Source organism: Miscanthus floridulus, chromosome 14 (assembly GCF_019320115.1).
Source record: "Miscanthus floridulus cultivar M001 chromosome 14, ASM1932011v1, whole genome shotgun sequence".
In the NCBI taxonomy this organism is placed as follows: domain Eukaryota; kingdom Viridiplantae; phylum Streptophyta; class Magnoliopsida; order Poales; family Poaceae; genus Miscanthus; species Miscanthus floridulus.
This window is the reverse complement of record NC_089593.1, coordinates 92976046-92989472: the sequence shown is the minus strand read 5'-3', so window position 1 is coordinate 92989472 and position 13427 is coordinate 92976046. Positions and strand designations below refer to the sequence as shown.

The 13427-nt window shown below is 46.3% G+C and overlaps 2 protein-coding genes across 3 annotated transcripts; both read right to left on the bottom strand.

The window, feature by feature from the left end:
• Positions 1-532: 532 nt before the first annotated feature.
• LOC136504021 (uncharacterized) lies at positions 533-4295 on the bottom strand. The gene is made up of 2 exons (XM_066498915.1): positions 4206-4295; positions 533-3117 (listed from the first exon to the last, which is right to left on the bottom strand). The coding sequence occupies exons 1-2, from the start codon at positions 4293-4295 to the stop codon at positions 565-567; spliced, it is 2643 nt and encodes an 880-aa protein (XP_066355012.1). The 3' UTR covers positions 533-564.
• Positions 4296-8394: 4099 nt separating this feature from the next.
• Positions 8395-12054, bottom strand: LOC136502850 (uncharacterized). 2 transcript variants are annotated; one of them, XR_010770731.1, is made up of 4 exons: positions 10708-12054; positions 8895-9007; positions 8703-8764; positions 8395-8666 (listed from the first exon to the last, which is right to left on the bottom strand). XR_010770731.1 is itself a non-coding variant. In XM_066498100.1 (3 exons), exons 1-2 carry the CDS (start codon positions 11988-11990, stop codon positions 8917-8919), a joined length of 1374 nt encoding a protein of 457 aa, XP_066354197.1. In that variant the 5' UTR covers positions 11991-12054; the 3' UTR covers positions 8395-8764; positions 8895-8916. The 2 variants fall into 2 exon arrangements, 1 of the variants encoding a protein (XP_066354197.1); XM_066498100.1 differs by having other exon boundaries at positions 8395-8764.
• Between the last annotated feature and the right edge of the window lie 1373 nt (positions 12055-13427).

The following is a 13427-nucleotide window of genomic DNA, read 5'->3' as shown; positions in this document are numbered from 1 at the left end:
GAGGACTGTGCCTCTAGGGCTCCTCCACAGCTGATGCATCAAGGTTGCTGATGTTGCGTTACCTACCCATGCTCTGCTCCACATTCCCCATGCAGCGATAGTCTCCATTGGAAGAAGTAGCATCACATTAGAAAGGACGCCTATTAATTTAAGCATGGTCAGACATAATTAGCATACCGAATTGTCATTTATCAGATTATCACCGCCAGACCTATGTTCTAAGGCCGCGCATAAGGTGGTTTATAGGAATTGTACGTGTGTTTCTTTTTCTTCATGTGACAAACTGAAGCACCCAGGGATGAGAGCTCAGCAGCACCCAAGGTCGGAAGCAATCACCATTGGGAAGGAAGCAAATGAAGTATAAATTCAAGTTTTATTATACATACATAGATACAAGGAGAAGGAACAGTGCATACATACATACATACATGCATGCATACATACGCACTGGAGCTGGTGTTACAAGCGCAGCAGCACTAATTTATTAATGAAAGGAATAGTAGTCAAGCAAAGCAGGAGGAAGCAGCAAGAGCTTGAGGGCTAGACGCAGTGGCAGGCTGTTATTTAGGGGACAGAGGCAGACCGCCGAGGACCGTGGCGTGGCCTGTAACTGGAAGAAGCACCGTGGGCGGCTCCGGCTCCAGCTCCGGCCCCAGGAGTTACCGCTGGTTCTTCCAGTCCACCTTGCCACCTGCGGATGCCGGCGTGAGACAGCAGGGCCCAGACATGGGTGATGAACTCGCCGCCCTGCGCGAGGCGCTGCATGTGCTCCTCCGTGTTCTCTGACGGCGCGGCGTAGACCAACGCCTTCACCCAAAATCCCGCCAGCTCCTTCCAGCGCTCGGACGGCGGCTTCCGCCGGAGCTCCTGCCCCAGCTGCACCCCGTCGTCGAACGGGCGGTCCATCCACACCCTCTCATCTAGCATGACCCGGAGCTCCTGCAGATGGTCGCGAGTATCCATTTTGTCCATTGCCGCCAGCAGCTTGTCCTCCCCGCCGCCGCCTCGCCGCACTTCCCTTGCCCGCCGTGCAACTGCATCGTACACCTTCTTGGTGTCCACCGGCGGCCCAGGGAGTAGCTCTGGCACTGAAGCCACCAGGTAGGCGCAGTACTTGGACAGAGCCGTGGCCACACGATGATCCTTCTCCACGGCTGCCCTTTCAGCGCCTGTGCTGCAGCCCTTGAGGAAGCCCTTGTCGTCGTGCCGCTGCGCCAACTCGCAGTAACACGTGGCAACGTGCCAGGTCAGCACGCTGGATGTGTACTTCTCAGCAACCGAGAGCTTCCTACGGGCACCAGATTCAAGATGGGGATCATAACCACGAGAGCGCGTCTTACGGAGAGCAGGATTATAGTTGGAACCGAGGCGAGCAGATTCATTATCCGAACGCTTGCTTATCTGTTCAATCCTCCTCCTTTCATCTCCAACCGTTGGAGATGGCCAAGCACTTGCGTCGTCAGACCTGATCTCGGTAAGGAAGCCAGCAACGGATGCCTTGATATCAGAGTGCAGCCCAATGGTGGTGTCCCCTGTGCCGCTGCCGCAGAGAGCCTCCAGGAGCTCTCGCCCCACACAACGCAGCCCAAGCATCCCCGAGACGATGGAACAATACTTGCGCGACGCCGACGCGCATGTTGATTCCTGTGCTGGCCTGGTGAGGCACTGCAGGCAGCCGCCGGTTGGTTCCACCATTGAGTGCTGCCCGAGCTTGTCCTGCCATAGGTAGCTCTCAAACCAATTGATCCTGAGAAGATGCGCTCTCAACCTCAGGCACCACCCCCTATTTTTCAAATGGATCCCCTGCACCGAATCACCTCCCTGCTGCGGCTTCACCTCTGCCACCTCCTCCTCCTCCTCTTGTTTCCTCCTCTTTCTTGCGCAATCACACGCAAAGGCAACTCTGGCCCAATTCGAGGTCCAACAGCGCAGCAGCTGAACCACCTGCAGCAAAGCCAGGGACACAAGGATGACTCCGGTGATAACAAGGTCTGCTGTTGTGGTGCCCACGACGGCGGTGCCGTGGCCACCAGAAGAAGAAGCAGCCCAGCGGACGGTCCTCGTCCCAGGCATTGCAGCAACCACCCCAACAAAACATATCCCAACCAACGAAGCCAACACCCAAATACTAGCAGTTTTTGCCTCATAGTAATGCAGGAACGCGTTGCTGGTGAACAAGATGTCATATAGGAAAGCCAGCTCGACCTCGACCACCTTGAAGGCCCACTCCATGACCCCATCATCGTCCCCTTTCAACTCAGACCAGTTGGACGACACGGACTTGACAAAAATCATTGATTCATCATCTTCCTTGACCCCAAGTAAACGCAGTTGCAGCATATGAGACAGAGACAAGGAGAGGCACACATCACGGATGTCGGACCTTAGCTCACCACCTTTGTACATGGAATTTATAGCATGCACCTTGACTGCTACATCAGTTTTGGCGACCTTGGCAGCATTATCTTCATCAAGGGGTAAATGGACCATCAACTTCTTTTCCCTAGTAAAATATCTTAGCCCCACAATAAATAGCTCACTATCTTGAGTGTCTCTGATTACGTTCCGCATTCTGCCTGGCAGCAAAAGAGCCATTGACTTATGAAAGCCCTTGAGCAAAGTGATGGCAGATAGAACGCAAATGGCTATGTTACCAATATCACTAGAAATGCTTGATATACTCATCAGCAGGACATATCCACAGTAGAGGAAAAGCTGATACAACATCTTCCAGACCTGGCTCTTGTTGTCAAAGCTGAACATGGTGACCGAGTCGACGCAGCAAAGGAGGGAGAACAAGGATACGGCCCATATGGGATACATCTCACTCTTCACCGGCGAAGACTGCATCAGGCCAATGCTGTATGTCCCTAGGGACAAAAATAATGCATTTGCAGCCAAGAAGCCCTTTTGGAGGATCCAACTGTTGGACCAACGGCGGCAGGACCCACAGGTTGCAAGGAAGAAGGAGATTGCAATAGCCACCAATGCTAATGCCTCAATACGGAGCACTGTGCCCCTAGGATTCATCCACAGACCTCTCAGCTTATGCATCAAGGTTGTTGACGTTGCGTTTCCAATGTGCTGCACCACACTCCCCATGCGGCGATAATCACCCTTTGAAAGAAGACAGGCATTGTGTAAGGAACGACGCCTACTAGAGCATTGTCAGACTTCATCAACATATGAGTTGTCACTCTAGAATTTATCATGTTATTTTTTTCATTACCATTTATCAGATTGCACTGTGGCCCACTATGAAAAGAACGATCAGAATGAATAGAACTTTCTCGGTTTATTTTTTTTGTAAATGCATATTTTTATAATCAGCCATTTCACTGATGTTCCTGATTTAACAAAAGCAACTAACACCACATTCAGATCTCAGCGGGGGTTCCAACTCAAAACTCAAACATAAAATGCATGTCAAACTTGAAGGTGAAATCGATTTCAGATGCTAATACAAATGTTCAAATTCCTGAATCAGTTAAGTAAGAAAAGGGTTAGTACATCCTTCTGAAAAGTCAGAGATCGATTCTTTCCCAAAACGATAAATAAAATGAAAACACAGAACTAGAGTGCCGAGCAGCATTATTTTCAAACCAAGTAGATCTACAAACTTTATGACACGGATTTTGCGCTTCTCTATTTATGCGACAGATAAATGTGCAAAAGAATAAGTTAGTCTTTGTGACAGTCTCATACCATGCTCCTGCTTCTTTGCTCCTAGCCGAGTTGAGCCTCTCCTCTGTCGGGCCCAAAGTGTAGCCTGGAAATGCTACTAGAAGACCTGAATTTCTTGTATTAAGCAGACCAAGACGGAGGAGGAGAGATAGAGTAGGTTTCAAATGTGAGCAAATTAAACAACTGACTACCCGAGCTGCTTTCCATTGGAAACTTTATGCGTTGCTATTCACTCACGTATTCTCTCGTACTTTTGATTCGAGATATCTTTCTTAACCGTTGGTGCATTGTGGGAATCCAGGGCACGTTTAGTTGCTTGTGTTGCCCACTGGTCACCCGTACGTACCGCAGGAGTCTTTCGACGGGACAAAGGATCGATGACCGTCCGGCTCAATGGGGTGCAGATCTTTGAAATCGTAAGTAAACTTGGTTGTCCTCGGAAAGAGCACAGGAAGCGTTCATGCACCGGCACAATCTTTGTGAAAAAAGAATTCGCTACTATATTCAGACTCTCCTATTGCCAGTTCATGCTTGTTCGTCACGCGGATGCATCTAACCAAAAACGTGTGCGAGAACATGCTTGGCTTCTTAATGGGCTCGAAGGCGGGCATGGGTAAAGAAAGATTCGCTAGAAACTCATTTGGACATACAAGAGATGAATGTCGGGGCTGAGCTGCATCCTGTACTCCAACCTGATGGGTCAAAGAAGCTTCCGACTGCATCATGGACCTTGGGTAAGGAGGAGAAAGTGAAGCTCATACGTTTCTTTCATCAACTCAAACTGCCTACTGGCTACAGCTCTAACATCAACATGGAAGATTTGAAATTCAACATGACTGCCATGTTATCGTGACTCAACTTCTGCCAGTTGCAATTAGGGGCTGTTCTCCCTGAGAAGGTACATAAAGCTATGCTCATTCTTCAACGCAATTTCACACAAGGTCATAGATTCAGACAGCTTGGACAAGCTGCAGAGAGACTTGGTCCACACTATTGGAGAGAAGCTTAACAAAGCCTCACACATCCAATTTTGGTTGTCAACAATTTTGTTGTAACTCGATAGTTATATGAGGTCTACCTCTGAGATTGGCAAAGTTTTCCCTTTTGGACCCAACTAAAATTTGAGTTGGTTTGCCACTTGTTTGTTGTGTTTTTTCTAACCAATCATGACGGTTGTCATTGCCGTGGTTGTTTTTTTTTTTTTTTGTTAATTTCTCATGCTCTATTATTATATAAATCAGCAGTTTTCTACTACAACAGGCTTTGGGGAAATATCATGATAGACCCATGACCATTGTCATTGGCATGGTAATTTTTTTTGTTTTGTTTTGTTTCTCTTGCTCTATTAGCAGAAAGAATGGCACTTTCTGCTATCACCCTTTTTAGGGAAAATCATAATAGAAGGCTGCGACTGTTGCATATGCTAGGTTCAGCGCTACAATCTAAGAATAGTAAAATATAGATACAGACAAAGCTTTTGCATGTCAGGATTCAATCTTTGGTCAGCTATGTTGACCAAATGAACCGAAGAGTCAGACGAGATTATGTCTACTTATTTCAAAATAATTGTATTGTATGCGAGAGGAAACGAAATCTACTTGTTCCTAAAAGAAGTCTAATTGTTCCGATTGGACATTGGAATCTTCTTTACCTACATTGGAACTCAGTGACATTTTGGTGTCCTCCAATAGTTCATGGATCAGAGAAAAACAAAGTTTGAATAAGCTCTATCCATCTATTATGGGACAATTGTCAAATGAGATCCTGGGCAGGCCTATATTATTATATATAGCAGGGTTGCACTACCGGAAACCGGCACTTTGCCGAGTGCCGGAAGCTTTGCCGAGTATATTTTATCGGGCACTCAGCAAAGACGGCTTTGCCGAGTGTTTTTTTTTTCGGCACTCGGTAAAGATGGCTTTGCCGAGTGTTTTTTTTTTTTTTTTGCACTCGGCAAAGATGTATTTTGCCGAGTGCCATTTTTTTGGCACTCGGCAAAATACGTCTTTGCCGAGTGCCTTTTTTTTTGCACTCGGCAAAGAGGCATTTTGCCGAGTGCCATTTTTTGGCACTCGGCAAAATGCGTCTTTACCGAGTGCCTTTTTTTGCACTCGGCAAAGAGGCATTTTGCCGTGTGCATTTTTTTTTTTGTCCTCAGCAAATTATTTTTTCAAAGCAATTTTTGAGGCCCGAAATGAATTCAAATGAAAAACTTTTCAACTACAAAGTTACATAACTTCTCAAGATCTACAAAGTTTATTTTGGTCATTTCTTCATTTGACAAAACGACAATAACGTTGTTCATAAAATCTATATCTCTCTCATATGTCTCATATTAGTTTCGTGAAAGTAGAAGAGGGATATATAAGATTTATGAATAATATTACTACCACTATGTTGGATGAACAAATGACCAAAATAAACTTTATAGATCTTGAGAAGTTATGAAATTTTGTAGTTGGCAACATTTTGATTTGAAATCATCTTGTCATGCAAAAACGGCGTTTGAATTTGAAAATTTTAAAATTTGAATTTTTCAAAAGACCTCGGATGGAAAAACTTCCTAAACGAAAATTGTAGATCTCCAAAAGTTATGAAACTATGTAGTTGACAACTTTTTTATTTGAAATCATCTTATCATGCAAAACTACGTTTGAATCTCTCAAATTTAAAATTAGAATTTTTCGAACCACCTCGGATGAAAAAACTTCCTAAATGAAAATTGTAGATCTCGAAAAGTTATGAAACTTTATAGTTGACCACTTTTTTATTTGAATTCGTTTAGGGCCTCAAACAAGCAATTTACTCTTGGTTTAGTATAATATATGAGGATAAATAACAGAATTTAGACACAAGTGATAGTGTAGTGCAGTGGTAGAGCAGCAAACACGCGAGAGAGAGGTCGTGAGTTCAAATCCCACCGGACGCGTTAGCCGCGAATCTTGCGCAAAAAATGCAGCGACTTCGATGGCCGGTGGCGCTGGACGGACAGGCGCTAGCCGGTGGCGGCCTTCCTCGAAAAAAAATTCTATTATTTTTAGGTTTTTTCGCATTTTCATTTTGCCGAATGTAAATCTTTGCCGAGTGCTTTTCCGGCACTTGGCAAAGGCTTTGCCGAGTGCCCGACAAAAAACACTCGGCAAAGGCTCTTCGCCGATTAATTCTTCGCCGAGTGCCCTTTGCCGAGTACGGCACTCGGCAAAGCCTTTGCCGGGTGTATTTCGGGCTTTGCCGAGTGCCGCAGACACTCAGCAAAGTGCCGGTTTCCAGTAGCGTTGTAAGCATGCAATTGTTGCTGCTAAGTCACCCGGGACTGTTTCAAGTGTGATTCCTTTGTTGTGTAACTACACGGCAGAATATGTTTACTTGTACCAGTTCAGAATGCATGACAGCGCCAAATTAAACCCGTGTCATATCAGATCTCGTGCAGAGAATGAAGCACTGAACAGCACATGCCTGCACTGACAGTATGTTTAAGAGTAAAGCAGGGTTACAAAAACAAGTAAACAGAGACTATCATCAACTGCAAAGTATAGGCCGGGAATGAAACTGTGTTGGACCTGGCGCTCGGACAGGCCTAAAGTGTGGTGGGTGCAGACCATTGGGCCACAAGTTGGCCCAAGGACAAACTGCACTGGACCTGGCGCTCGGACGGGCCTAAAGGGTGCAGACCATTGGCCACAATTTGGCCTAAGGACGCCTGCTTGTGTCTGAATCTTAGCCGGATACTAACATAACATGACATGCAACCGAAGTTTTCCTTCAGTCACGTCAGATTAGCACCTAGGAAAACATGAGCTGAAATAACACTGTACATACAAAGCAGACTCTGTCAATCACGTCAGATTAGCTAGCACCCAGGAAAACATGATGAGCTGGCTGCATTGTGATCTCTGCTGGAGTTTGAATTCCACATCACCCAAGTTTCAGAACATGATCTGCGCATGCTCTTATGTGAGTTGAGATGCAACAAGTGATATCAGCGTGAGACTCTAGTAAAATAGCACAGTCCTCGGCATTGAGAACCGTCAGACTGCAGAGCTTGGGAGTAGGGGGAGGGGAGCTTGTGTGCAGCCATTTGAGCAGAGATCGAACAGACCCCAGATTCAGAATACTCCCGCCGTTCCAAAATAAGTGCACATCTCGCTCTTCGATGAGCCAAACACTTTTAAGTTTGACCAAATGTATACCAAAAACTATTAATCCTTATGATATCAAATAGATATCATTAGGTTAATCATGTCATATTTTCATAAAAAAAAATCATTTACAGATACAAATAATGATACAATTTTCTATAAACTTGGTCAAACTCGAGATTTGTTGACTCCTCGAAGTGCGAGATGAGCGCACCAGAAGGAGTACATCGCATCAAGATCAAACCACATAAATCTTCAATGAACTCGTTATGCAATACGATTGGACTGAATGGAGCTCCACACTTACATTTTCTGGAAAAGAAAAATTCTAACTTCCTAATCATCATAAATCTAGCTTGTGGAACCAAAATTGTTCCACGTTTTCAAATCAATGAATTACAATTTGCCAATCAAACAATCAAGCAGGATGCAACAGCACAACAATGCGGCTTCAAATGATTTGGTGACGCACAAGAAAGCAGCACCATTCATCAGGCAACATTATCAGAAATACTGAAAGAAAAAATATGGCAGCCATAGCTCATCATCAGAAGCCTAGACATCCAGCAAAGGCAAAACAAAGCATTTCATTCAGGAACCAAAGAGATCAGGTTCCCTTCCAGAAACCAGATGTCTATCGCACACAAGGACGTTCTAAGTTCCACCCGTGTTAAGCTACTCTTCTGAAACCAGAAGATTTGGACTGACTGTTTGACACACCAGATACTAAGTCTGAAACCTACATTTGTACAAGCGGATATGGGACAGTGCGTGGTTGTCCCACAGCTAGAGGCACTGCAAAAGAATTGCTTATTGAGCTAACTAGATACCAGGGCAAAACTGCGCTTCAAAGAATGCTGCTTCTTTGCTTTTCCTTAGGCTGCACAACTCTGGAAGCTTGATTATTCCTTTGTAACGAACGAACTATTCCAGCTTTGTACCTGCAGCCACCGCAAAAATGGTACAATTAATGTCTCAGACGGAATGGCATGTCATTGTCAGAATGGAAAACCAAACATAGATGAAATATAGATTCATGAGGTTGTGCTTTCCGAGGGTAGTGATACTTACAGATTTAGCTGTTACCACTAGTCTAGTACGCCTCAGCATCAACAGCCATAGCCCAGAAGTCAGCACCCGCATTATTTGTAGCAGCAGTCGAACGCTCAGCATGAGCCCGTTTGCTGGATGATAAGAAATAATAATATATAAGCAATATATGCTGCTGTAGAGTTGGTGAATTAAGATATAACAAAGATATGTAAATTGCATAGGAAAGCAATGCCGGACAGAAATTGTGTTTTCAAGAAAAATAGATGCCAACATATCAGTACCATCATATATGAATATTACGATACAGAATTGTCACAATTCATTACACTATTCTTAGGGACCGTTTGGATCCTTTCATTCTGGAGGAATTGGAATCTCCTTAATGGATTAGGCTATTTGGTTTGGAATTTGACATTCCACAACTATAATTTTCTCCCTTGTATGGCTATCTCAAATTCATAGGGTGGGAGATGGAATTTGATTCTATAATCACCATGCTATGTTTCTCCTCTACAACTATAATTTTCTTCCTTGTGTGGCTAACAATAGTATTCAAATATATTCCATATGCAACCATATTAGCTTATCTATACCTAAATTTTTAGAATGAATTCAATTCCAAGGATCCAAACGGGGCCTTAGTGAAATGTAAAACTGAAGCTATATCATCCAAATTTAGAGCACCTAGGCACAGAACAATAAATCCTAAGATGAATCTGCTAGCACAATGCAGGCAAGTTCATAGTTTTCTCAAGGTAGCTAAACTAGTCTAAATTGCTAGTCAAATTGGAATGCTCTGCACATTGACATAATAACAGAGGTATTAGTTAAAAAACCTACAGAAAAGCAATTAAGAGAAGTCCAACAAAAAGCAAACATATTTGTGAAAGCTAATCATGGATCATCTACAATCAACATTACGTCATACATTCAAAATAAGCAATGATAACTGCAGAAACTTGATCCAGTCAATTGCAAGTAGCCAGGCAACCAAAATTTTCCTTTTAACAGAGTAACAAAAACATTATGCACAAAACAGCAAAAAAAAATTTATATTCAGGTGCAACCAAGCATATATATAATATAACAAATCAGCCAGAAAACTAGGTTATTCAGATAATGACATTCATCAACAGACTGAAATTGTAGTAGTTTCCCCCAAAAATTAGCTAGCATCCAGTTCTGCTCCTAAAAAGTGAGGTAACAGTACACCTAACAAAGCACCAATATGAAAAGCAGCAAAAGGACAACATGTGAATGAAAATAAATAATGGGTCAAACAGGAGCCAACTTATCATTTGTTTACAACTTCCTAGAAAAGACAAATTACCAGCACTAAAAAGGATAAGATATGGACCAAGTCACACTCGCAGTTTCAGTGGACACCAGTGTCTCCATATCAACATTACCTACCGAACATACATCCCAAACTAGCCAAACATACATCCCAAACTAGCAATCAGACCTGAAGTATTTGCATGATCCAGTTGACGCAATAAAGCTAGTTGTGCTGCAAGGTACCATTGTTGACATGGATATAATTTGCATTAACTGGACAATTTTTATCTATCAATCACATTATGCCCAGACCAGAGGACCAGGCCAGCAGAAAACAATCATTCTCAGAGTACTACATGTCAAACAATCCAGCAAAACTTACGTATTCAGAATTTCAGCTATTCATCCAACATGGCAATATTTCAGAAGTTTGCAGCTGTGGAAGCAGGTATTGAGATATCAATCGGTCAAACATATTGCAGTTACCTATCAACACACAGATCTATTCCAAAAAAAAACAGAGGAGGGAGGGAGGAGGAAATCGGCGTTTTACCCGGAGCCAGAGACGGCTGCCAACGACCTGACGTAGGGGATGAAATCGGCGTAGTAGGCGCTGCCAGGGATGAACCTGATGGTGCGTGTGGTGCGGCCCTCGATGTCCATGGCCACCACCGTCTCGGAGCTGGGGTCCCACATGACGACCTCCGCCTTGCCCTGCGAGCGGAGCAGCTTGACGTCCTGGCGTCCCCTGAGGCAGCCGCCCTCGAAGTGCCCAGCCAGAGTCCACGAGATGGCGCCGAAGGTGGTGCGGCGCGCGAAGTCTAAGCGGACGACGACGACGGCTTGGACGCGGGCGTCCTTGCACGTGACGCAGAGCGTGCCCTCCATCTCGCCGAGCTCCCAGTAGGGCCACTGCATCACCTCGGCGGGCGCCGGGACGAGGTTGGCGCAGCGCGAGACGGGCTCGTAGCAGAGCAACGGGCCCAAGGTGGTGCGCCAGAACGCGCATCCGAGCACGCCGACCCCGGATCCCGGCACGACGGTGTCGGCGTCGGCGACATCCGCGCCCATGGTCCACTTCCACGCCCTGGACGAGAAGGACTCGAAGGCGTAGATGCCATCCCCGACGGGGAAAGCGACGGCGACGTGGTAGTGGCGGTAGAACGGCTTGTACTCCAGGGCGTAGAGGACGGCGTCGGCGCCGCGCTCGGGGTCGGAGTCGCGCGGGTCGAGGTCGAAGGCGATGACGACGGCGGGGTCGCCGTGGGCGCGGTGGGCGCGGGATGGCGACGGGAGGCGCTCGCGGGCGAAGGTGGCCGGGTTGGCGACGTAGTAGGCGGCGGAGAAGGCGCCGCGGAGGCAGACGAGGCCCCGGGTGGAGGCGAGCGCGGCCACGGGCTCGTGGAAGAAGGCGGCGAAGGTGGGGTCCGGGACCAGCTGCTTGCCGGCGTGGTGGTCGCCCGCGGGGGCCGGGGCGACCGGGTCGAAGACGGCGTACGCGACGTCCCCGGACAGCGTGTGGTGGAAGAGGCCCGAGAGAGGCTTGGGCAGCGGCGGGGAAGGTGGTGGGGTTGCGTCCGTGTCCTCGGCGTCCGACAGCGCGTACATGCCCTCGGGGTCGTCGGGGTCGGCGGCGGCGGCGGCGGCGTAGGCGAGGAGGAACTTGGTGGATCCGGCGGCGTAGTCGGGCTCGGAGTCGGAGCCGGAGCCGGCGCGGGAGGAGGAGTTGGGGGTGGTGCAGCCGGACGAGAGCGCGATGACGCGCTCGTCGTCGGAGGACGAGGACGACGAGGCCAGGACGACCCAGTCGTTGACGGAGTCCTGGTCCGAGTCCATGTCGAGCAGGCGGGCGCTGGATCGGGTGGTTAGGGTTCTCGGAGGGGGTGGAAGGGGCAGGGGGGCTAGGGGAGGATCTGATCGGCCAGTGGGCGGAGAATTTGTTGCTGTCACGGCGAGAGGCGGCGACGGGTGGGTTTAATTACGGCGGAGGCGGCGGAAGATCTGGTGTAGGCGTGCGCCGTGCGGGATGGATGCGGGGGGAGAGGGGCCCGCGTGTCAGCGGGGTCGGGGTGGGACGCGGTGCTGATCGTGGCGCGTGGGTCCCACGGAAATTTCGCTCGCACGCACAGGGAAGGAAATTAAAGGTGTTTATTTATCACTTTGATTTATCTTTTTCTGATTCTGATTTGATGATTAAAGGAGAATTGTGCTATGTAGATGGCGTGAGCATCTGTGATTACTAAAGTAGATTTATGACCGCAAGATTTGTCCGCATATTTTATCATCACGTTCGTTTGACCGTATCAGTTATATCGATCATGATATAGTATTTTTCTTTTAAAAAAACAGCATCAGCCGTAGTATAGCGTTTCTTCTGTGTCACGTGCTTCTCCAAGAAACTATACCGAATTTAGAGCATCTCCAAGAAACTATTTATATCTTTCCTAATTCACAGGAATAGAGATTTTGGTGAAAAAAATACCTTCCAACAATATATTCAATTGGATATCCAAATATAGACATCCTCTGCTCCGGATATATAAAACCTGTTGGAGGGTATAAAGATATAGAAAACGATTTTTATTCAAATGACTCTAAATGATGATTTAGACAGTAGATTTTCGAAAGGCTCTTAGGAGATGCTCTTAGTGTCGGCAGATATAATATGAAAATACATTTTCATAAAATATACTACTTACTTAGTATCATAAATGTTGTTACCTTTATATAGTACAGATAGTTAAACTTAAGATAGTTCTGGAACAAAGAAAATAGAAAAGATAGCTCTAGGAATTGATTTATTTTGGGACGGGAGAGTAATTACATCTACGGCAACAAAGAGGTGTATAATATAAAAGATACATTTGATGTGGTACGTAGCTATATTAATTTTATATCATAAATAAATATTTTTTTCTGTAAAATTCATTCAAATTTAAAATTTTTGCTTACAACAATTTCAGAAAGTTGATTGATTATAAGAGAAAAAATAGCAGTAAAGAAGAAGAAGAAGAAAATACTAGCCTGTCTGTCTCCGCGAGGCCCAGCAAAAAGTAGAGCTCGCAAGCTGTACTAGTGATGTGTGCCTGTGTCTGTGCAGCAGCATCGTTGACCGACCGAGCGAGCGGATGGCAGGTGAACGGTCACGAGTCCATGCCTGGCCCACCCAACAGCATGTCGCGTTCTCGCTACACTCGTCGCCTGCGGGCTTCCTTGGGCGCTACGTCCGTCCGCCCCGTTCCCACCCCAAACGAACTGCGTTGGATAAGTACG

Bases quoted from the DNA above. Each gene is read 5' to 3' on its own strand.
- LOC136504021 (XM_066498915.1), bottom strand. From the start codon at position 4,295: ATGCCCGCCTTCGAGCCCATTAAGAAGCCAAGCATGTTCTCGCACACG. The intron at 3,118-4,205 runs GCAATAGGAGAG...CTTCTTTCAAAG, and splicing joins TGACGAACAAGCATGAACTG to GGTGATTATCGCCGCATGGG.
- LOC136502850 (XM_066498100.1), bottom strand. From the start codon at position 11,990: ATGGACTCGGACCAGGACTCCGTCAACGACTGGGTCGTCCTGGCCTCG. The intron at 9,008-10,707 runs GTAAAACGCCGA...CTTATCATCCAG, and splicing joins GCAGCCGTCTCTGGCTCCGG to CAAACGGGCTCATGCTGAGC.